Genomic DNA, 23,245 nt, shown 5'->3' on the forward strand with positions numbered 1-23,245 from the left:
CCATCTCCGGCGCTACCCCACCCAAGCCTCCATTCTTGCCATTATAGCTCTTGTGGGATCTGCCATGGCCCCCTCAGCCCCCCTTTCACACAGCAGGCTGAGGGAGTCTCTAAAGATGTGTCAGCCTCTGCCGCTCATTTGCTCAAAGTCCTCGCAGCTCACGCAGAAAAAAAGCCCTGTGTGTGTGGTTGGCCCTGCCTCCCCTTTACCCCTGGGCATCACCGCCCGCTCTCCCTCACGCCTCCAGTCACAGCTGTTCTTCCAACACACCAGGGTGGGTCCTGCCTCAGGGCCTTCAATGGAGCAGTACTTGCCCCTAGATGCTCCCCACCACAGATCTGCTGGCCCAGCCCCATGCCTTCCATGATGGGGCTTCACTGTGGCCTCACCCCACACTCCCTCTCCTCTTCTGGCTCTATTTACTTTCCCACAGCACTCAGCACTTGCTAACCTACTACACAAGCGACTTGCTAATTTATGCCTGTCTGCTCTGCCAACATGGCAGCTCCATGAGCCAGAGAGCCTGGTCTTTCTTCTCCACTAATGTGTCCTGAGTCCCTAGAATGGCGTCCCTAGTAGGTGTTTAATAAATCTGTGTTAATGCGTGGCACGTAGCAAGCGCTCGACAAATATTAGTTGAGTGGGTGCATGAATGAATTAGTGAAGGAATCAACTGAGAGACTGAGGCCCAAGAAAGACAGGGGACGTGCCCATGGCCACACAGCAGAGCACTGGACGCTGAGTCAGCCAGACACGCGGCCCCCAACTCCTGCCAAGTGCTCGCTGGGCCTTTTAGAGCTGGGTCTGGGAGCCTGAGACCCCCTCACCTAGCCTCATCATCTAGCCCCAGAATTGCTCAGAGTAATGCTGGGAGGAGAGAAGAAAAAGGAAAGAGGCAGAGCCTAGAGAAGGTACTGGAGGAAGGAGGGAGGGAGGGAGAGGAGGGGAGAGGGACGCTGCCCTGCAGGTGTGAGCATAACAGATGGAATGAGAGATGAAACAAACAAACAAACCAAAAACCCAGAGCATGGAGCAGGCCCACAGGAGCAGGAGGTGCAGCAGGCCACCAGGGCAAGTGGGGTGAAGCCCAGAGTGCCACGGGGACAGTCGCTCTTCCCAGAAGGGGCATGGGGGTGGCTCTGCACTGTCTCCTCAGCCCCCACCCCACCCCCACCCCAACTTCTGGGGCCCAAGGGACCACTGAGAGGGCTGAGCTTGGCTTGCAAAGAAGGCCCTGGCACTTCTCTCCCCCACCTCCCCTAGTTCTGGGCTTTTCTCCTACTCATAAATATTTATCAGTATTTGGAGTGTGAAAATGCCATAGTCAGCTGGGGTGTAATAATCGCTAAAGTGAGAAAAAATACAGATCACACAGTTTGAACCAGCAGCTCCCAAGCTAGGGCTGGACCTGCGCAGGAGACCAGGAGACCAGAGAAGTCACAGGGACCCCCAACTGCTTCCAGAAACCTCAGTCCACCGCTCAGGAGCCCGGGGTCTGAGAGAAAGGAGAGACCAGAAACGCCTGAGTTATAAGTGAGTCAGGGAAAGCCACTCGGGTGATCCTGGAGAGGAGGGAGGGGCATCCGCACCACAGGAGGGGGCTGGGGGCCAGGCTGGGGGCAGTGACAGTCAAAAAGGGAGGGAGGGACGGAGGAAGGGCAGTAAGACAGACAGAACTAGCATTTGTTGACTGCCTAATTAGTTCTTTCTCATAACACACTGTGAAATGGGCATTATAACTCCCATTTTACATATAATGAACTTGAAGGTCAGAGAGATACAGCAATTTGTCCAGGGACACAGAGCAAGCCAAGAGGCTAAGTCAGGATTCAGACCCAATTCTGTCTGCCTCCAGAGGCTGGGTACTTTATATCCAACTCTGCTGCTTTCCTAAAGCAGGTGTCTTTTTTTTTAATCAGCTTCAGGGGAAAAGCAGAAAAGAGGGGAAATGAGTCTGGAGAGGGGAGGGGAGGGCAAAAGGATGAAAAAGTGAGTAAGAGGCGAGAAGGAGAGTGAGGGCAACAAGGGCAGGAAACATGGCCAGTGGTTGGGAATGTCCTGTGCTAACTCAATCAGCCCCTGGGGCCACCTCCTCAGGAAGCCGGGACTCTGATGGCTTCCTCAAACAACAACAGCGGCTTCCCATGCCCCGAGCACATGTTCTGCCCCAGTCCTGCCTCTCAGTATTTTTCCCAGAACACTGCTGATCCTTCAACAATCCCATTTCAGAGATGAGGAAACTGAGGCTCTGGGAGGTGAACTCTGGCTGTCTCCAGAGCTCAGGTCCTATCCGCTCTGTTGCACAGCCAAGCCCTCCCTGAAACAACCCCACTGGCTTCCTGACCCCATCACTGTCAGGAAAAAGCCACCCCCCCCCCAACCACGACCCATCTGTGCCCCACCAGCCTGATTCTCAGAGTCAAAGCTGAGCCTGGTAAGAGAAACACTGGGGGTGTTCTAGCTGACTAAAGCTCACTGGAGACAAGAAACAGAAACCCAGCGAGGGTGGCTCGAGAAAAGGAGGATGGACAATAAGGAGACCAAACTCTCACGGGAAGGACGTGCAGGCAGGACGCAGGAGTGCTGGAGCCAGGACCAGGAAAGCCATCAGCCTCTCAGGCGGTTGCTCTCTCTCCACCTCTTCCCCTGGGGCTGCATGTTCTCGGGGCTGTGCTGCTCTCCATGTGGCCGCTCCATTGTCTCTGGGGACCGACTCTCTCTGCTTACTCAGGGCTTTTCTGCCCCTCCGTCATTTTCGCTTGCATGTGGCTCTCACCCCGACCCTGTTTGTACTCTGCCTCTCACTCAGCTTCGCACTGTTAACTGGCTGAATGGCCCAATTCCAAATTCCCAGGAGAGGAATTTGATTGATCAGCTTTGGTCAGGTGCCCCCAGCCTGGACCAATCAGCTAAGTCGAGGGTGTGTCATGTGTTCCATGAGGCTTGGGTGGAGGAGGTCTACAGAGCAGTGTTTTACTAATCGGGGGTCGCAGCCCATTAGTCGATCACCAAATCGACTTAAAAGGGTTGCCACTGGCACTTCCTTGTTTTGTTTTAATGGACTAGAAGACATCAGCGTGACTTACAGATAGCAGGGGTATAGCAGATATTACTATATTCACTAATATTCCATTTCCCTCTAAGGCTGAGCAAATTTCTCCAGTCCTATGAAGTTAGGCATGCCCACATGGCATGTGAGATATGGCCAATGAGACAGAAGTGTCACATGTCACTTCCGGGCATAAGCATATAAGGGCTAGTGCACGTTTTCATGTCCTACAGAGCCTGTAACAAATGACCACAAACTAAGTGGCTTAAAACAACAGAAACTTATCTTATGGTTTTGTAGGTCAGAAGTTCGAAATGTACCCCCACTGGCTCAAAATCAAGATGTTGGCTGGGCTACATTCTTTTCCGGAGGCTTCAGGGTGAATCTGTTTCCTCACCCTTCCCAGCTTCTAGAGGCCACCCACATTTGTCTCAGGGCCCCCTCCTCCATCTTCAAGGCCAACCACAGCAGGTTAAATTCTTATTACACTGCATCATTCTAGCCTCTTCTGCCCCCCTCTTCTATTTTTACAGACCTTTATGAATACATTCGGCCCCCTAACTTAAGGTCAGCTGATTAGCAACCTTAATTCCATCTGCAACTGTAATTCCCCTTTGCCATGTAATATAACATGCGCAAAGGTTCCAAGCGTTAGTATGTACACATCTTTGGGGTACCATTCTTCTATCTACCCCACCCTCCTTCCTCTGCCACTGAAACCAGAAACCATCTGGAGGGAGAAGACTTCCGTAAACTAAGTGCCAGGGCTCTCCTATTACATGATAGATGTGTAACATGACAGAAAAAGAAAGCTCTTACACCACTAAGATTTGGGGGTTGCTTGTTACTGCAGCAAGCCAGCTTCTCCTGGCTGATACAAAAAGTATTATTTAGTGAAACCTTCATTTTAGGATAACTGAGTTACAAGGTTAAGTGAATTTCATGTTGCAAATTTTTAAATTTTTTTAATCCACTGTTCTAGAGAAACATGCCTAAAATGACATGTTCTATCAATGTCTGTGCAGTCAATTGAATTGTGTTTCCTGATTTGATTCCATCAGGGTGGTGCTCCCAGGTGGGCAGGCAGGTCAGCTCTCCAGTAACCAGAACATTGTCTTTTCCAGTGAGTCCCATTCCCCACCTGCAGCAGGGGATGCCTTTAATAATCTGCTGCCCTTCTGTGAGCCACCTAGCCTCCCAGTGTCCATTTGTGCCTGCACCATGAGGGACCCATGACAGATTAGCCAAAAACCAAAAGTTTATGATTCTGTGTGGTATAGCCAAACAATGGAATATTACATAGCACTGAAATTACTCTTGCATTTTTATAACACAAGGAAATGCCTGTGATAGAATATTGAGCAGAAGAAATCAGGATTCAAAACAATGTATTTGGCATGAGCTCAACTTTATACTCAATAAGTACCAAAAGAAAGAATGAGAAGACTTAATATTAACATGGCAATACTTCCCAAATTGATCTATAGATTTAGGGCAATCCCTATCAAAATCCCAGCTGGCTTTTTTTTTTTTTTTTAGAAATGAACAGGCTGGGGGCACCTGGGTGGCTCAGTCGGTTAAGCATCCACCTTGGGCTCGGGTCATGGTCTTGGGATCCTGGGATCAAGCCCCGCGTGGGCAGGTGGGCTCCCTGCTGAGTGGGGAGTCTGCTTTTCCCTCTCTCTCTCTCTGCCCCTCCCCCTGCCTGTGCTCTCTCTCTCTCAAATAAATAAAATCTTAAAAAAAGGAAAAGAAAGAAAGAAAGAAAAGAAAAGAAAGAAAGTGAATAGGCTGGTCCTAAAATTCATATGGAAATGCAAAGGCCCAGAAGAGCCAAAACAACCTTGAAAAAAAATAAAGTTGGAGGATTTACACCCCCAAATTCAAAACTTACCACAAAGCTACAGTAATTAAGACTGTGTGATGCTGACATAAAGATAGACGCACTCTACTCAGCTTTGATAAAGCTCTCTCCCTTATCACTCACCTACCCACCTTCACACAGGCCATCTCTGGGTCATCAGAGATCAATGGAACAGAATTGAAAGTCCAGAAATAAACCCATATATTTATGGTCAATTGATTTTTTACAGAGGAACCAAGACAAGTCATTGAGGGGGAAAAAAACAACAACAACACAAAACAGTTTTCTCAACAAATGATGCTGAGACAACCGGATATCCACATGCAAAAAAATAAAGTTAGACTCCCTACCTCACACCATATACAAAAATTAACTCAAAATGGATCAAGGATGTAAGAGTTATAACTATATGTAAGAGTTATAACTATACAACTCTTAGAAGAAAACCTATGTGTAAATCAACATGGCCTTGGATCAGGCAATGGTAACCTTAGATAGGACACCAAAAGCATGGGCAACTTAAAAAAAGAGATAAATTTGCTTGTTACCAAAATTAAAACTTCTGGCTTCAAAGGTCACTATCAAGAAAGTGGAAAGACAACCCACAGAATAGAGAAAATATTCTCAAATCACTTATCTGATAAGGGTTTAGTACCCAAGATATATAAAAACCCTATTACAATTCAATAATAAACAGGCAAATAACCCAATTAAAAATGGGCAATGGATTCAAATAGACATTTCTCCAAGAAGACATACAAGCGGCCAATAAGCACATGAAAAGATGTTCAACATCATTAGTCACTGGAGAAACGCAAATCAAAGCCACAATGAGATACTTTACACCCACTAGGATACCCTACAATCAAAAAAAGATAATAACAAGTGTTGTCAAGGATGTGTAGATATTGGAACCCTCCTCATACATTGTTGGTGGGAATGTTAACAAGGTGGGATCACTTTGAAAAACAGTTTGGCAGTTCCTCTGAAAGTGAAACATAGGGTTACCATATGACCCAGCAATTCTATCCTTAGGTATACACCTGAAAGAACTGAAAACAGATGCTCACACAAAAACGTGTACATAAATGTCCATAGCACACATTATTCATAATAGTCATAAAGGGTGAAAAAGAAAACCAAATGTCCATCAGCTGACAAATGTATTGTTTAAATGTGGTATCTACATACAAAGAAATATTATTTAGCTATAAAAAAGAGATGGCGTACTGATTCCTGCTACCACATGGATGACCCTTGAAACCATGTTATATGGAAGAAGCCAGACACAAAAGACCACCTACTGTTTGATCCCACTTACATGAAATGTCCGGAATAGGCAAGCACAGAGAGACAGAGCACAGGTTAGTGGCTGCCAGGGGTTGGGGTGAGGGGGGAAATGAAGAGTGACTGCTAATGGGTATGGGGTTTCTCTTTGGGGAGATGAAAATGTCCTGGAATTAGACAGTGGTGATGGATATATATTAAATATATATGTATATTAAATATATATATGTGAATATATTAAAAACCACTATATTTTACATTAAAATTCTATTATGGTATATAAATTATGTCCATTTAAAAAAATAATACTAAAAACACACGCCCAAAAAATAAATGAAAGGAAAAGAAACATGGCTGAAATATTAACCGGGGTTGAAGGAGACTCCCTCCACCCACCAACCCACTTCTTTATAGATCTTATTTTTCTATGTTGTACAATAGGCATAAATTATTTTATAAAGATGCCAGGGCTTCCCTGATAAGATATGTCTTGGGTCTTGGTGAAAGAAGAGTCTGGAAAAAAATCTCATTAGTAGAGAAATATGGATCCTATTACTCTGAATCCTTTGATGTTAGAGTCTCTGATTCTGCGATTTTACAATGCAGAGTCTGTATCTCTGTGATTGCTCAGATCCCTTCTGGGCCTGCTGTGCCAGCTATAAGAACTGCTGTGCTATCTTCTGCTCAGCTATTTCTTTCTCCAGGAAGTCCTCCCTGACTCCTCCAAGTCCCACACCCAGTGGGGAGTCACAGCATTTCCCACACTTTGCAGTGGTTTATTTACTTACTTTCTGCTTCACTTACATAAGTGAGAGCACAGATCTTATCTGTGTTACCGATCCCTGGGGCATAGCATGGTTCCTGGGGCACAGTAGGGGCTCAGTAAATAACTACAGGTTGAATGTTGTTGAATGAGTGAATACTCTAAGAGAGAATTGTCAAGAGTGAGGATGGATGAATTTTAAAAAGATGGTGGGTTGGTGATGATCCTCTTCTCTGGGTTAGCGGACTCCAGACATTTCTTCTTCTATCTATCCTTCTCTTTGGCTGTCAGGATCAATGAAAATCAAGCCTCGAAAATGCTTCATAGGGGCAGGGTCCCAGCCACCATCAGGCTAAGTCAGGAGTACAACTGATGTATCCCAAATAGGCCTCTACTCAGCTTTGATAAAGCTCTCTCCCTTATCACTCACCTACCCACCTTCACACAGGCCCTGCCACTGCCAGGCTCTGGGGGCACTAAGGCGAGCAATTCATGGTCCCTGCTGACAAACGACCATGGTATAGCCAAGTTAGAGGAACCCACCATGTACAATGGCCACCGTGCATTAAGCGCTCCCTAGGAGTCAGGTGCTGTGCTAAGCACTTCACACGCATTAAGATATTGTGTTATTCTGGGGTGCCTGGGTGGCTCAGTTGGTTAAGCATCTGCCCTTGGCTCAGGTCATGATCCCAGGGTCCTGGGATCGAGCCCCCCATCAGGCTCCCTGCTCAGCAGGGAACGTGCTTCTCCCTCTCTGCCTGCCGCTCCCCCGCTTGTGCTCTCTCTGTGTCAAATAAATAAATAAAATCTTTTAAAAAAAGATATTATGTTATTCCATCTAAATATGCCTTTTTTTTTTTCAGAGGAGAAACCTAAGACTCCAATAAATAACTTACCCAAAGTCATGAAGTCAGTATCAGAAAATTTATACAGGAGAGAAACCCCATGAATAGGCCACTTATGGGGAATCATTTAGACAAAACATGTCTTACTCAATATCAGGAACCTCATCCTGGACTATCCATGAATGTGGATTGACTAGCAGTGAATTGGGAGAGTGCTGGTTACAATTCATTCCTCTATGAGCATCAGAAAATTCATGGTAGAGAAAAATGCTATGAATACAGTGAATGTGGGAAGACCTTCAAATATTACTCAATCTTCAGTCAACATCAGAAAACTCACCCGGGAGAGAAACCAGGTGCCAGTTTACTGCTCTAAGTGCGTCATAAATATTAACTCATGTGTTCCTCCAATGACCTTATTAGGAGGTACTACTCCATCCCCGTTTCAGAGATGAGGAAACTGAGGCACAGACAGAGAGTCTCGTTTTCCCAAGGTCACACAGCTAGTAAGGGGCATAGCTAGATGCTGGAGCCCAGGCAGTCTGGCTCCAGAGATCACACACTTTTAACCATTCACAACACCACCTTCTAAGTGGGATTGTGTGGTTCCGTCTGGCGAGTCAGGAAAGGCTTCAAGGGAGGAGGGAGCAGTGAGGAAGGCCTTGCGGAGCGGTCAGAGATGAAGGGGTGGCAGCTCTGCAGGCCAAGGGCTGGAGAGGGCGACTGAGGCCACAGGGTGGCAGGCAGCCTGATGTGCTGAAGTGTGTCCTGCGTGCCTGGGAGGAGCACCAGGGAGGAGGACAGGCCAGAGAAGGGTCCACTCACTGCCCAGAGAGTCATGGAGCACGTCCACGCGCAGGCCCTGGACTAGGTGTGAGGGGCCTTGCATGCCCAGCTAAGGAACTTGGACCATAACCAGAAGGCAATAGGGAGCTGTGAGCATTTGGGGGAGGGAGAATGACTGGCCAGGACTGTATTTCGGACACAGAGGTGCCCCTAACCCCATAAATTTCCTCTATCTCTGCCCTGCTGGCAATCTTGACTCAGTTGGGTAGGGTGGGGACCACGCAAGGGGGCACTCCTTCTGCCCTACATTCTGACCCACTTTCTGGGTGTGAGAGCAGCCGTCAGGGAGCAGGGAGGCATGAAGAGCAGGTGGTTATGGCAGCAAAGAGGTTTCTAGGGCCCTTATCACACGCTCCCTGGTAGCAGAGTTATTTGTGTACAAGCTCGTCTGCTCTGGCAAAATTGAACAGCCCCCCGTGTCAGAACATTGCCTACCTGTTTACCTACCATTAGTGCACCTGCTGCCCAGGATAGCCCAGGAGTGGGAAGGGGGCAGGAAGACAGGAAATGTCACCCTCACTTCACAGATTTGGGGAGCCTGAGGGAGCACACTGCAGCCTGCTTCATTCCCCAGGTGGAGAAGTCACAACCCAAGGGAGGGAAGAGTCTCGTGCGGGGGCTAGGAAATAGGCTGAGAGAGACTCGCCGACGTGCAGAGTCCCAGACAGGGAGGAGGGCATCCTGGTGCTCTTGTCATATCGCAGCTCGAAACCTGGCAAGACTCCTGTGCCCAGAGGGTGGCGTATCTGGCAGGGCGGCGGGACGAGGGGGGGTGGATAGGGGCTCTGACCAAGGCAAGCTCCCAGCCTCTGGACTTCCACTGGCTTCTGGGCAGACAGCAATTCCTTCCCCTCTTGCCTGCATTCCCACGTTCACTTTTCTGGCCATGATCCATACTTGTGGAGATTTCTATAGGGTGCAGAGTCAGGAAGGAGGGGAGCCACCAGGTGGCCCTGAAGAGAGGGGTGGGTTTCTTAAAGCACGGCCCATTTGCTGGTAACCTAAGAAACCGGAGATCCGAAAGTCAAAGGCTAATGAAAATTTCAACAAGCGGGCTGGCAGCTGGATCCCAAAGAGCCTACAGACCGCACCTGAATACTCTCCAGGCTTCTCTCGGGGTGAGAGGCAGGAAGGGAAGGCTGCTAGCAGTGGAAACAGTGTGGACCCTACAAGCAAATAGACCCTGCCTGAATCCTGTGTGTCCTGGGGTGAGCTTAGCACCTCTCTGTGGCATACTTGCCCTCATCTGGAATATGGGGGTGGTATCTACCTCACAGGTTGAAGGCACATGTAAAGACTTGGTCCACAGTAGGGAACTGACGAAAGGAAGCCAACATCATTAGTAATACGATGCTTATGTTATCATCATTCCCCTCCCCTCCAGTGCCCAGGGGAGAGCTCTTGCCTAAATGTCCCTCAACTGAGAAGGCCTTGGGGTGGGAAGAGATAGTTACGTTACCCTCGCTGGAGACAGGGAAGTTTTTTTAGTTGTCTGTCTTCCTCTCAGTCTCAGATGGAAAACAATAGTTTATAATGTTCTCTTCCCAGTTTAGACCCTCACATTTCAGAAATCTCCGGGGACATGCCCTATTTCTTCTTTCTGTACTAGCCTTTCCATCAGTTCTCCCAACTGCAATCCTTTCTTCCCAACGTCACCTCATCCGAGAAGCTTTCCCTGACTGCTCTCATCTTCAGAGGGACTGTGCTTGCTCCTCTCTCCTCTTTCCCTTCTGTCCTCTTTCCATCCATCTTCCTTCCTCTCTTCCTTCCTTCCTTTTTCTTCCTTTTATTTTCCAATCTCTGGGACTGGGACAGTTCTTACGTCCAGGAGATACAGGCCCCTGCGCCCTGTCCTCAGGGCACCTACACTCTGGAGCAGGGAGACAGATGCTCCACAGATAAAGAAATCCTCCCTCAAAAGCACAGTGGGAGGGTGGAATGAGAGGATGTATAACGTCCAGCTTGGTTCCAGGCACAAAACAGCCACCCGCACACGTTAGCACCTGTCCTCCCCCTCCCCCATCCAGCACCCGTGCCCCCTTGGCATCCACACAAGCCTGCACCTCTCCTCTCCTTGGGGACAGCCACGGAACACTGAAAACTGCAGAGAGCAGGAGCCTCTTCCTTCAGTCATTCACTTTCCTCGGTCCATGGCTGGTGCTAAGTAAGTATTTTGTACGAATGAATAAATGAATCAAGGAGAGCCAGACCCTGAGCATGAAGCTGGGGAAAAACAGGACCTGGGCCAAGTGGCAAATCAGAGGTGGGCAGCCCGGCCAGTAGGATGAGACGCGGCACGTGGGCCTCAGCGGGAGCCCGGGACACACAGGGCGGCCCCAGACGCCCGGCAGGCAGATTTTCCCAGAGGAAGACTGTATTTAAAGTTTCATTTGTTTGGGTTTGGTTGTTTTGTTTTGTTTTGCCAATTCGCACATATGGACTTTTAGGATTATAGAATGCCATATTAAAATGAGATATGAATTCAGAAGCCGTAGTATTTCCCTCTCTCGTGGGTCATAAAGCAGCAGGGCAGAGGGCTGCGGCAGCGCATCTCCCACTCTGTGCCAACCACCCCACGGGCGGGTCAGAGGCTGAGAGCCCTCTGTGGTCGGGTGCTCTGTCCAGACCGAAAGCTATGGCCTCAGGTGGCAGCTCTTCTCTAAGAATGAATTCTAGGGGAAAAAACCCATGTCTCGGATTTAGCCAGACGCGGTGCCCGTGACGTGCGGGAGGAGGCTCGTATAGGCTCCTAAGAGCCTACTGCCTACTGTGGAAATTCTGTGAGCTAGAGGTTAAACACGGCCATTGCCAAGGCTCGCCACTGTGGGGTGAATGCGCCCCCCCCCACCAGGGGACATTTGGCAATGTCTGGAGACATTCTGGAGGAGGGGTGCTAGTGGCATCCGGTGGGTGGAGGTCAGGGATGCCGCGGGCACAAGGCACAGGTCAGCCCCCTTCCCACCGCCAACCAAGACTCTGCAGCCCAAATGTTAATAGTACTGATGGTGAGAAATCCTGTTCTAAACTTACAGTTAAATAAATTACATTAAAAACAAAGGGAATACATACTCCAAACTTACCATAACTATTGTTTCACTAAATTTCCCTGTGATGCTCTTGAGGCTCTTTATGTCCCCCAGATCTGGACGGTTGGAATGTTGTTGGATGGTGTCCTACTGTGCATCTCTCCCCAGGCCCACACTCGATGACATCACTTTAGTAGTGTGAGCTCCTTGGTGGGAGAACTTACACCACAGAGACTGACACCCCCTCCGTTGTTTTCTGGACAGCCAGCTGTCCCCAGGACACCCCTGGCTGTAACCCTAAGTAAAGAAGGGAATTCACAAGCCTGGTAGATGCTTGTAAGTTTCCAGCCCAGGCAGGCGGCTCAGCACCAGCCTGCTATCTGCAGTGTGGAACAAAGATCTGAACGTGCACAAGTCTACACACCTCATACACACACACACCACGTACACCACAGACACTTGCACAGATGCATACGCCCCATACAAACCCACAGAGACCACGCAAACACCGCACACCCTCCACACACCTGCAGACACCAGCACATCACACACATACCACACGTCACAGCACACACACATTGTGCACCCACACCACACACATACAGTGTATGCGCTTCACACCTCGGACACACGTGTACCCCACAGACACTTAAACGTACCACACACACACCACTCACACAAATGTCAGCACATACACACAGAGGCCGTACCCACACCACACAAATACACATGTAAGGAGCCTTCCGGCCGGCAGACACTAACTGAAATCACGAGAACAGGGGAAGAAAGCCTTCTCTAATGTTTCCGTACCTTCATCTTTACACCCTCTTCATCCTCTGTGGCCCATCCTTCCCCACACACCACCTCCCCACCAGCCCCTTGGTCGCTGGAGCCCTGGCTGCGTGGTTCCCATCCCTGCTCTGTGTCCAGCTCTCTGTATGCTGAGCCCAGCAGGCTGTGGCCTCCAGGGTCTGGCCCTCCACCCCTCCCCACAGCGCATGACAGGCTGCTCCCCGGGTGACTCCACCCACCCAGCCACTTGGCTGCCACTAGGGGCTGGTAAGTCCACGCTCTATCTCCAGCTAGATCCTCTCTGACCCCACACCCACCAGCTTTGTGGCATCTCCACTCAGATGTGCCCCGACTCCCCAGACAAGTCCCACACTGACTTCCTATCTGTCCACACCTGTTCCTTGCCTACGTTCTCTGCCCCTGCCCACCCCAAAGGTCCCGAGGTGCTCAATGTCCATCTCACAAATAAAGGAATAAATTACGTAAATCCTACAAAGAGAGGAAAAAAAACACAAACTTCCACGTGAAGCAGAGAGGAAGTCTTACCCCATTTTACAGATGAGAGTCCTGAGTTTTGGTGAAGTGAAGGGACCAGCCCAGAAGCAGCAGCTAAGGGGGAGGGTAAGGGTGTGTAGGACCCAGAGCTGGGGGCTGGAGGCAGCAGAAGCCAGGCCAGGGCAGGCCTTCAGGATCAGCTCTCCCCAGCCCCGAGTGAGGGGGTTAGTTACAAAGAAAAGGAAAAGGCGTTCCTGATACGCGTCCTGTTTCCTCTCCTCCTCTGGGCTTCTCAGGCCTTGGAGGGCGGATGTCTCTGGGCTGGCCGCACTCAGCCTGTGCACAGACAGAAGGTGAGGGTCTCCCCGGGGCCCTTACCACCCCAGCAGTTGGGCCTGCATGAACAGGGGCTCCCTGGAGTGACCTCTCGAGTGTTCCTTCCCAGCCTTGGGGGAGCCTCCACCCATTATCCCCAGGGGATACTCATCACAGCCAGGCACCTCTTGTCCATAGACTGTCCCATAAAGGCACTCTACTGGGAAGCCTTCCATGTCACCCTCACTTCGGAGTCCCTCTGTAGTCCCTCTTCCCTTCCTCCCTGCCCCACAGCAGCCAACCTCCCCACTCTGCCCAGCCTTCTATGGCTACTTCCTGTAGATCTGTGCTCCCCATAAATCAGGTGGGGGGGTGATGGGAAGCAGGGAGGAGGGAGACAAGGGCAGAGGCCATCAAATGGGCCTTCCTGAGTGACAAGATGAGCCTCCCCCATCAGACAAGGGACCTTCCTGAGGGCAAAGGTCAGATCTCATCTTTCAGATAAAGATTTCCCTGAGGGAAGTGGCTATGACTTTCGATCACAGGAGGTTCCTGCAGGACAAAAATCATGCCTCCTTCCTTAAACAAGGAGCTGCCAGTGGACAAGAGAGCTATGTCCCCTCCACTAAATAGGGAGCCCCAGGAAACAGGAGCCACATTCCCGCCCCCCCCCTCCATCAGACAGGAGTCTCTCTCCTGGAAGATGGGGCCATGCCTCCTCCATTAGACTAGGAGCTCCCAGAGGGCACAGCCCCCCACCTGCTTGCCCCCACAACAGTCCTCACAACAGACTTCAGCTCAGTCTAAGACACAGAGAAGGGCTTCCCTCTGGGGCAGAAACAGGGGGCATTTTGCCCAATCGTCCCTTGCACAGGGTCCCACGCCAACCTCCCATTCGTGCCCTCAGCTGACCCAAAGCTGCCTTGCTGTACTTAAGATAGCCACATGTCTGGACAGAGGCCAGCAGCCATCTGTCCCAGCGCAGGAATGTTGACTTCTCAAGACATTTCGAAAGGGATGACTGGGAGACCCTGACAAGAAGATGCCCAGGACAGGCTGTGCACCCAGCTCTGGTCTGGATGCGACCAGATGCATGGGCTCGATGGGTCTCTGCTCGTGGCTCTGCTACCAGCCGGGCGATCCTCTTCCCTCTGTGGCCACTAACACCCGTCCCACTACCCAAATCAGCACCCACTGCTGGCTAAAGTGGCAGGAGGCACAGGAGAAGAAGGACAGGTCCTGCCATGAGGACATCACTGGCCTCCCCGAGGGCCACGTGCCGTCCCTGAGCCTCGTCCAAGCCGCCTTCACGATCCTCTTCCCTACGTGTACCAGCTCCAGGGAGCTGCTATTAGTTAGCATCGATCCACAAAGTGCTTTGCCGACACTTTTTATGAGCTTAGCCTCACCCAGGGCCCTGGGGGCTAGGAGCAAGATGTGGAAATGGAGCTGGGGGCCCAGGCCACCAGGCAGAGGGAGGGAACAGTGGAGCCCCGAGACCAAGGCCCAAACAAGCCCAGGGCCAGCACCCAGTAAATGTCAGCTGAATACGTGTTCACTGAAAAGCCACCTTAATCTGGTAACTTAACTTGGGTATATTTTCTTGTTAAGAATTATTATTATTATTTTATTATTATTATAAATTATATTTATCACATTTAATACAAGCCCGGCACTATTCTAAACACTATGTTAACTCATTTAATCCTCACAAGAACCCTGTAAGGTAGATACTCTTATTATTCCCGCTCTACACAGGATGAAACTTAGACACAGATAGGTTAAGTGACTTGCCCAAAGTCACAGAGCAGAAAAGAAGAAACGGAAGCAACTCAAACCATCTGCTTCATAAATTAAGAAGTAAAAATATAATTACAATGCTTCTGAATTTTAAAAGACTTATATACTTTCAAAAGATATAATTTATCCTGTGTTCCAAACCAAATACATTCATTATTGGACATATTGTAGTATTGTCAGGATGTAAGAGGTTCTCTCAAAGAATAATATTACAAATGTAAAACACAAGCTTCTCAGTCACCTCAAAATACAGTTGTTGTTTTTTTTAAGATTTTATTTATTTATTTTGAGAGAGAGAGAGAGCCCATGCGCCGGGGGAGGGTCAGGAGAGGGAGAGAGACAATTTCAAGCTGACTCCGCACTGAGTGCAGAGCACGACGCAGGGATTGATCTCACAATCAAGAGATCGTGACCTGAACTGAAATCAAGAGTCTGACGCTTAATGGACTGAGCCACCCAGGCACGCCTACAGTTCTCCTTCTTTTGAAACTTTTAACTGAGCAGTTTTATTAAAATTTAGAAAACAAGAAAAACCCACAATAGCAATCATTTTAAGATTTATCATTTATTTGTTATGTGCTAGGTACTTTGAATATTTATCATGTTTAATCTTGAGGCCAACTTAAGGAAGAGAAGGCATTATTCCTTTATTCCCTCGAGGGCGCCTATCTCATACACCTTGGTGGGCATGGTGGTGGGTATGACCCGTGGATGTCTGCCCCGCCCAGGGTGGGAGCTGCTCTGGGGCGGGGGCTGTGCTTGGCACAGAGAAGGTGCATCACAAAGGAGTTAAGGGCTTAGGGCGAGGTGGACCCGTGGCTTCATCAGTCTGTCCTTCAGCTGTCTGCAGTGTTAAATGAGGCCCTGGCACCCAGTTAGAGCTCTGTAAGTGGTGAGAATACTAACCACCACCACCACCACCACAATAAACAAACTCGCTGGGTGGCCTTGAGCAGGTTCCTGCCCATCTTGGCCTCAACTGGCTCACCAGCTCTCAATGGGGGTCACGTTATCTTGATGGGCCTAGGCAGCTGAGAGGAGATCATGAGTATGAGGAGTTCCTAGGAGGCCAGAGACAAAGGCCTGTTATGAGAACAAGGCTGAATTATCAAGCATTTTTAAGAAATGCATTTCCATTACTTCCAAGAACACAGAGGCCCAAGGATGAGGTGGGCACGGCAAGGCCAGCCAAGAGCAGCCGTCCTCAGTGAGGCAGCGAGCAGGAAGGAGCCGTCGGGGCATCTCCAAACCTCTCCCCGAGCCACACCCTGGGGCTTGGTAATCAACACCTCCATACCGACCCCAAACCCTTCACCTGCTCCCTAGCCCGTTCCCTTTCTTTGTCCAGGGAAGTGTGAGAAGCCTGCCAGGAGGGACAGTGTGGGCCCCTTCGTTAGCCGCCAATCTGTCTGGAGTGACAACTTCAGAACCAGCTCCAGCTGCCCAACCTAGATGCTTGTAAATCTGATGGAGCTGGTTGTGGGGATCTGCTCCATTCTGAGGACTGGACTGCCTCGTGGGGACCTTGCCCCGGCCAGACCCCAGGAGGCCAGCTTCCCCAGTCTTCCCCATCCCGCCTCTATTCTACCACAACTACGGGGACCCTGAGAAGCAGAGGGGTCTGCGGTGAATGCATTGCCCACATGCGGTAGGGGAGACAAATGCACAAACCAAAAACTATCCTGCAAAAGGCACTGTGAGAGAGTTATCAAGAAGGTGACAGTAACTCCAGGGAGGGAGCGGCTTAGAAGTTAGAGACCAGGTGACATGTGAGATGGGACTCCGAGAATGATTAAGAGTTTGCCAGGTTATCAAGGTGAAGAGAGAACGTCAAAGCGATGTGCGTATGCATGGAATTATGCATCCTTCTAGAGCAGAGTGTACACATTTCAAAATCATTTCAAAATCATGATCTCATTTAATTCTCTCAAATCCCATAATGATGCTATTACCTGCCCTCCCACCGCCCCTCCCACCCATGCAAATAAGAAAAGTAAGGTCCGGTGAAGACAGATGATGAGCCCAAGGGCAAATGGGGACCGATTTCTGGGGAGAGGGTAGGAGTGAAGGATGGACATTGGCCGAGATGGCCCTCTCCTCATGAAGGGGGTGGTATTTGTATTCCTGTCGGGCAATGGCCCCTCATTCCCAGCCCCTGCTGGTCTGTGATGCCCTCCTCCCAGCCCCAACATACGTGCATCCTCCTCCAGAGAGCCCAGGGCCCCTCAGCAGGGCGGCCAGCAGAGGGACAGAGCAGCCTTCCAAGGAGGCCAAGGAAGAGCTGAGCTTCTGTGAGGCCCAGCTTTGAGGCCATGCCCCACCCTCTCCCACTCCCCCTGAGCGCTGATAACCTCGACCTCTCCCACTGCAAATCTGCTCTCCTCTCCCCAGCTCCCACAGCTGCCACCAGCCTCTCCCTCTCCTCCCTCCCGCCCTCGCCCTCCCCAGGGAGCAGTGAGCTCAGCCTTCCCATCAGCCATCCCTGGGAATGATGGGAAATGCACAGCAGGCCAGGAACTGGCAGAGGCCTGCCCCAGAGAGGGAGGAGGAGGAGAAGACAGGGCTTTGGGCTTTTCCAAAAGCCACTGGGGGCGTCCTGGGGGCAGGGGTCCATTCTGCTGCTTCTGATGAAGCCCAGACTGGGCTAAGGGCACAGTCTGCCTGTCCTTACCACTCGATCTAGATGAAGGTGGGATCCAACTGCTGGAGCTGGAATGGGCCTCTTTTCATGAATGGGGAGACAGAGGCCCAGAGAGAGGAGGTCGAAGAAGTATGTCTGGGGACTCCAGGCACTGTTGGAGCCTTTCACATTTCTTGTATCCTTAATCCTCATGACTACCCTGCAAGAAATGTGTGGCAGGCTGAAGAATGGCCCCCTAAGATGCCCAAATCCGAAACCCTGAACTGTGAATAGGGTACCTTACATGGTAAAAGGGACTTGGCGGATGTGATTTAGTTAAGGATCTCGAGATGGGGAGAGTCCCCGGCATTATCCGGGTGGACCCAGTGTCATCACAAAGGTCCTTATAAGAGGGAGCCAGGAGGGTCAGAGAGAGAAGAGGCAACGTCGTGCTGAGGGAAGCATCAAGAGAGAAATTGGAAGATGCTATGCTGCTGGCTTTATGATGGAGGATGGAACCAGGAGCCAAAGCATGCAGGCAGCTTCCGGAAGCTAGGTAAGGCAAAGGAATGGATTCTCCCCTCGAGCCTCCAGAAGGATTGCAGCCCTACCAACCTACTTTAGAACTTCTGACCTCCAGAACTGTTAGGAGAATAAATATGTGCTGTTTTAGGCCACTAAATTTGTGGTAATTTGTTACAGAAGCAATAGCAGACTAATCATCCCATTCCCGTTTTGCAGATGAGGACACAGCCTCAGGGAAGGCACACGACTTCCTCAGGTCCTGCATGCTCCCCTCCACACCACACTGGGCTTACTGGGAATCTCCATAGACTCTTAAGGCCGGGAGCCCCTTGGTCAGGGCTTCAAGGCTGGGGGAAAGTCTGAGGGGGGAGGCAGGGGTCTGCCACTGCAGGGCCAAGGTTGAGGACAGAGCGGGGATGGGATCTGGGGAGGGGAAAGTTCTGCCTGCAAGGAACTGTATTATGGCTGGGGCCTCCTGGAGCCAGTGACCGAGTCCTACCCTGCCCCAAACTGTGAAGCAGGGAGGCATGTTGACAGGGAGGAAGGGCCCTGGCTAAGCAGCGGGGCTGAGTAGGCCAAGAATTTGCAGGGTTAACCAAGATTAGATGAAATCTCCCCATTATCTCTCTTTGCTCCTGATAAAACCCCTGAGAGGAAGACCCCTTATCTTTCTTCCCACAGGACTGGTGGGGAAAATGAGGCCCTGGGGGTTAGTGACGGGCTCAAGTTCTCACAGCTAGTAAGAAGAGGGATCAGCATGTTCATGACGATCAACATAAGGAAACCACGACGAACAGCTATTCAATTCTGTAGGCCTGACACTGTGTCTCCTGTCGCTGGCATTTTCTGTCATGCTTGATGGAGACCCAGCAAGTCTCTCCTTGGCCTCAAACCCCTTCACTGCTCCCCACAAGCCTTTCACCGTCTGGGCCCACCCACTCCTCCGATCTCCCCTCCCATCCCATTCCCCGTACCCCCAGCCCCCCAACACACACACACCCTCCAGCCACACTGACCTTGGTCGTTTCCCTGGAGACACCAAACTCTTTACAACTCTGGACTCTCCCACAGGAGAGAGGATCCCGCCTCACCAGCCCCAGGCCACACACACTCATGGTGGAAAAAACCATAGGTCCTGGCCACACCTGTTCCTCTTTGTGGGTAAGGGACCGGGAGCAGGGCCAGAGGTCAGCCCTCGGCGGCAGGAGGCCTGGAGCTGAGAGGGCCTGAGCGAGGGGGTCATTTCGTACATAGTAAAGGAAAGGCAGCCTGGATGCGGGACAGAGTGTGGTGGGGTAACTTCTCCGGGGAGCGGGTCCTCCCAGAAATGCAGACCCCGGGGCAGTGGGGCTGATGGGGCCTCCAAGAACGTTAGGTCCCACCCCTCGGGGCACACGTAGCGACACTGAGGTCCAGAAAAGGACAGGACTCGCCCTTGGCCCCACACTGTGTCACTATGGGAGTCTGAGGTACTGGTTTGGGGTCTGCCACTCATGAGCTGGGGGACTTTGAGCAGGGAAGGAGTCATTCTGATCCTCATCGATAAAATGGAAATAACAGTGCCTTTCCTGATGAATGCATGGACAGGACCTGGTGCCGTGAAGCCCGTGCTAAGTGAAAGCCACTCTCACCATTGAGAGAGCAGGGCCTGGACTCAGGGCGCTGGCCGGGGGAGCTCGGCCCTGTCTGTGATACAGCTGGTGGGTTTAATTTAACACCCAGGCTGGACCCCGAGGTGGGGGACACCCAGACAGAAGGACACTCAGCTGTCTGCAAAGCCACGGCTTCTGGGCCCCCAAAGCTGATTAGTCCTTAATCTCAGAGGATCGTCTCTAGGAAAGGGATTATCAGCCTTATTTTCCTTCTGGTTAAAGAAGGGACTCCCCCAAGGGAGTCAGTCTGGGCTAGAAGGGCTCCTGATCCAAACCGGGGCTCCCCACTTCCGCCCTGGAGTGGGGAGGAATCCACCTCCCGCAGGTGGCACTGTGCTGGGCTTCTGGGCCATCACCTCACTTACACCTCACCACAGCCACCTGAGGGGCCGAGGAGGCCCATTCTGCTGAAGAGGAAGCTGAGGTTTGCAGAGGGTCAATAACCTGCTTGCCCCGCGAGCTGGTAAGGCCACATTCCCAGTGCTCCAGGAGGCCTCTGGGCAAGGACTGTTCCTATTCTCAAGCCTTGGGTCTAGGGGAGGAAGCCAGAGCTGTGACGCGGCCCCAAGGCAGCCTCCTGCCTGCCTGCAGCCCCTGTGGCCCACCTCCTCCTCCAAGCCCTCTCCCCTCACTTCAGCCTCCCCAGAGATCCGCTATTAATAACTATGAACACAGTACATGGTCATGCTGATGCCTCGGCCCGACAAGGCTGTCCACCCCGATGCCAAGTTCACATCCACTTCATCTCGGATATTTGCTCATTGGGTACTCCCTCAGAAAGCCTTTGGTGATGCCCCCCAACTAGGTCAGGCCCCCCCACCTTAGGCATTCCAGGGTACCCCTCACAGTGGGAACTCTTGCTGTCTCCCTGCTCCAGCTTGAAAGCCCCATGAAGCCAAGGACAGGGTCTGTTTGCTGCCCTGGTTTCCCCAGGGGTACGCCTAGAACTGGCACGCGGCCTCGGGAGGCCGCCCTGCACTCGCCTGGGCCAGGCACAGGGCCGACTGTTGAGCCCAAGCTTCACACCGAATCCTCGCGATTACTCCAGGAGGTAGGGGTTCTCACCCTCCTGTACAGATGAGCTCGTGAGACCAAGAGAGACAGTGACTTCCCTGAGGATACCCAGCTAACCCAGCACGTGGCTGAGGCCAGGTGCACTGTGCACCCAGTGCAAAATGAAAATGCAGGGGCCCCTCGTTCAGATGTCAAGACAGTGACAGGAGAGCATTCAACCAGTCCAGAGGTCCTCCTGAGCTTGGGGCCCTAGGTGACTGCACAAGTCACCTGCCCCTGAAGCCAGACCCCAGGGCACCCCTGTGTTCTGACTCCTGACCCCAACCCAGGCTCCTCTAGCTGAGAGGCCCGTGGGCATCGGTCTCCTAGGGCAGCCGTTCCCACACTTGAGCATGAGTCAGAATCACGTGGGAGGAATCTCGTTAAAACCCAGCTTGCTGGGCCCCACCTTCAGTTTCCATCCGGTAGGTGAGAGGTGGGCCTGGGAATGTGCATTTCCAACCGCGGCATTTCTAAGGGTGCTGCAGCTGCAGTAGCCCCAAGACGCTGAGACCCACTGCCCAGAGGCATGCGTATTTAGCAGGGGCATTCGGAATCCAGGGCCCTGTGGCAGGAGAGATGGAGGGCTGGGCCATCGGCGCTGAGGATGCCCCACGTCCTCGCCACCGGACCCAGGCCCCCAGTGGAAAGGGCCAGCCCTGCTAAGAAGGAGTGTGGGGGAGGAAGGGGAGAAGCTGAGAGGAAAAGGGAAAACTTTACACAAGTTACCTTAATTTTTGTAACAATCTTGAGAGGCAGGTTTTGTTATCTACCGTAGAGGAAATCTCTCGCAAAGTCAGTGATTTGCCCAGGGTCACAGCCAAGAAATTACAGAGACCACAGCTGAACCTGTTTCTAACTTACTTGTTGTCACAAGCCTGCTTCGCCCAGCTGGCCCTGACAGGTTCTAATCCCAGGACCTGCTTGGCCCAGGGGAGCAGAGCTAGTGGCCTTGGGTTCACGCAGTCCGAAGCCCTGGCAAGGCCTGGCAAGCCCCGAGGGCCCTCCCCCTCCATCAGCTGCCTGCCCCCCCAAACCCAGGCCTGCAGCACAGAGACCCGGGACCCAGCCGAGAAGGCAAAGTGCTGGCACCATGCCAGCAGGCCAGGGCACCCATCCCCAGAACAGAGGTTCCTCCCACATCCAGGCCCTTCTCTCCAGCCTCCCTTCTTTCTACTTACTCGCATATACCCTAAGCCCAAGATCACACACCATCTGTTTCTTCTGCCTGGAATGCCCTGCCCACCCTGCTATTTGTCCAATTCTGACCCATTCTTAACCACCATATGTCCCCTCCACTAGGAAGTACCCCGCACCTTATCCATCCTCACCCCCCCCCCAATCGTGCCACTCTCTGCTTCACTGGCTACTCCTCCAAAGATCATTCTACAAATATTTATTGAGTTATCTGCCCTGTTCGAGACACAGTGCAAGGTGCTGAGGATACAAAGCTCAGGCTGAGCTCCATCAGGCCAGGGTATGGGTCTGCTTCACCTTGTGAACCTCCAGCGGGAGGTGCAGACAGAGAAGGGGTCCCTGAGGGTCCTCAGGGAATGATGGGACCTCAGCTGAGGATATAAAAAGGTGGTTGGGGCTTGGGGGGAGGGTAATACAAATTCTATATTCCAGGCCACTGCCAAGCTGGAGGGAGCAGCTCCCCAGTGTCCCTAACCTGGAGTACAGATCCTTGGCAAAGCAGCACAAAACTACTATGAAATGAACGCAAGGCATGTTAGGTGCCCCCATGCCAAGGGGCTGCCTAGGCCATGGGCTCTGCAGGAAACCGAGGCCTGGGGCGGGGGGGTAGGGATACTCGGAGCAGGAGGCCGAGCTAGAATGGGCCTGCAGCCTCCTCTCCCAGGAGATGTGGGTTTTAAACAGTAGGGGAAGGAGGAGGCAATGTGCCCCCACCCTGAAGGATGTGCCCCATGGACCCCTCGTCTGGAGACAGAAGGCATTAAGGGAAAGCCACAGCCCACAGAAGCCCCAGGCAGGAGAGGACAGCTACTGAGGAGCAGGGAGGCTGGAGTGCGGCCAGGCTGGCAGAGGAAACATCTTGAGAGGCAAGAGGGAGGAAGGGAGGAGGAATGAGAAAGGAGGAAAGAGCCAGACACGCAAACACCTCCGCCTCCTCTTTCCAACCAAAACAGAATCCCCAGAAGACAGACCTGTGAGGAAGGAGACAGGGAAAGAAGCTGGGGCCTCAGAGGGGCAGTGGCTGGGCAGGCGCCCAGGGCTGGAGTCTCTGGAAGCTTCAGGGACTGGGTAGCCCTGCTGGAAACTGGAGCTGGTGGGGGGGGGGGGGGGGCGGGG

The 23,245-nt window shown here is 51.7% G+C and overlaps 1 protein-coding gene across 5 annotated transcripts in view; it reads right to left on the minus strand.

Annotated features, from left to right (window-relative positions):
• The window catches only part of ARRB1 (arrestin beta 1), a 74,760-nt gene that overhangs the window by 26,607 nt on the left and 24,908 nt on the right, over positions 1-23,245 (minus strand). Inside the window, exon 1 of one of the 5 annotated variants that reach the window (XM_081798837.1) lies at positions 13,019-13,196. The exons of 2 other annotated variants lie outside the window; for them this stretch is intronic. In XM_081798837.1, the coding sequence (XP_081654963.1) occupies positions 13,019-13,023 (5 nt within the window). In that variant the 5' untranslated portion in view covers positions 13,024-13,196. Of the gene's footprint in view, positions 1-2,552; positions 2,834-13,018; positions 13,197-23,245 lie in introns of those variants that run through there. 2 more of the 5 variants (XM_081798833.1, XM_081798834.1) reach the window with 2 other exon arrangements.

This window comes from Leptonychotes weddellii, chromosome 11 (assembly GCF_054177405.1).
Source record: "Leptonychotes weddellii isolate Sample4059 chromosome 11, ASM5417740v2, whole genome shotgun sequence".
Taxonomy (NCBI): domain Eukaryota; kingdom Metazoa; phylum Chordata; class Mammalia; order Carnivora; family Phocidae; genus Leptonychotes; species Leptonychotes weddellii.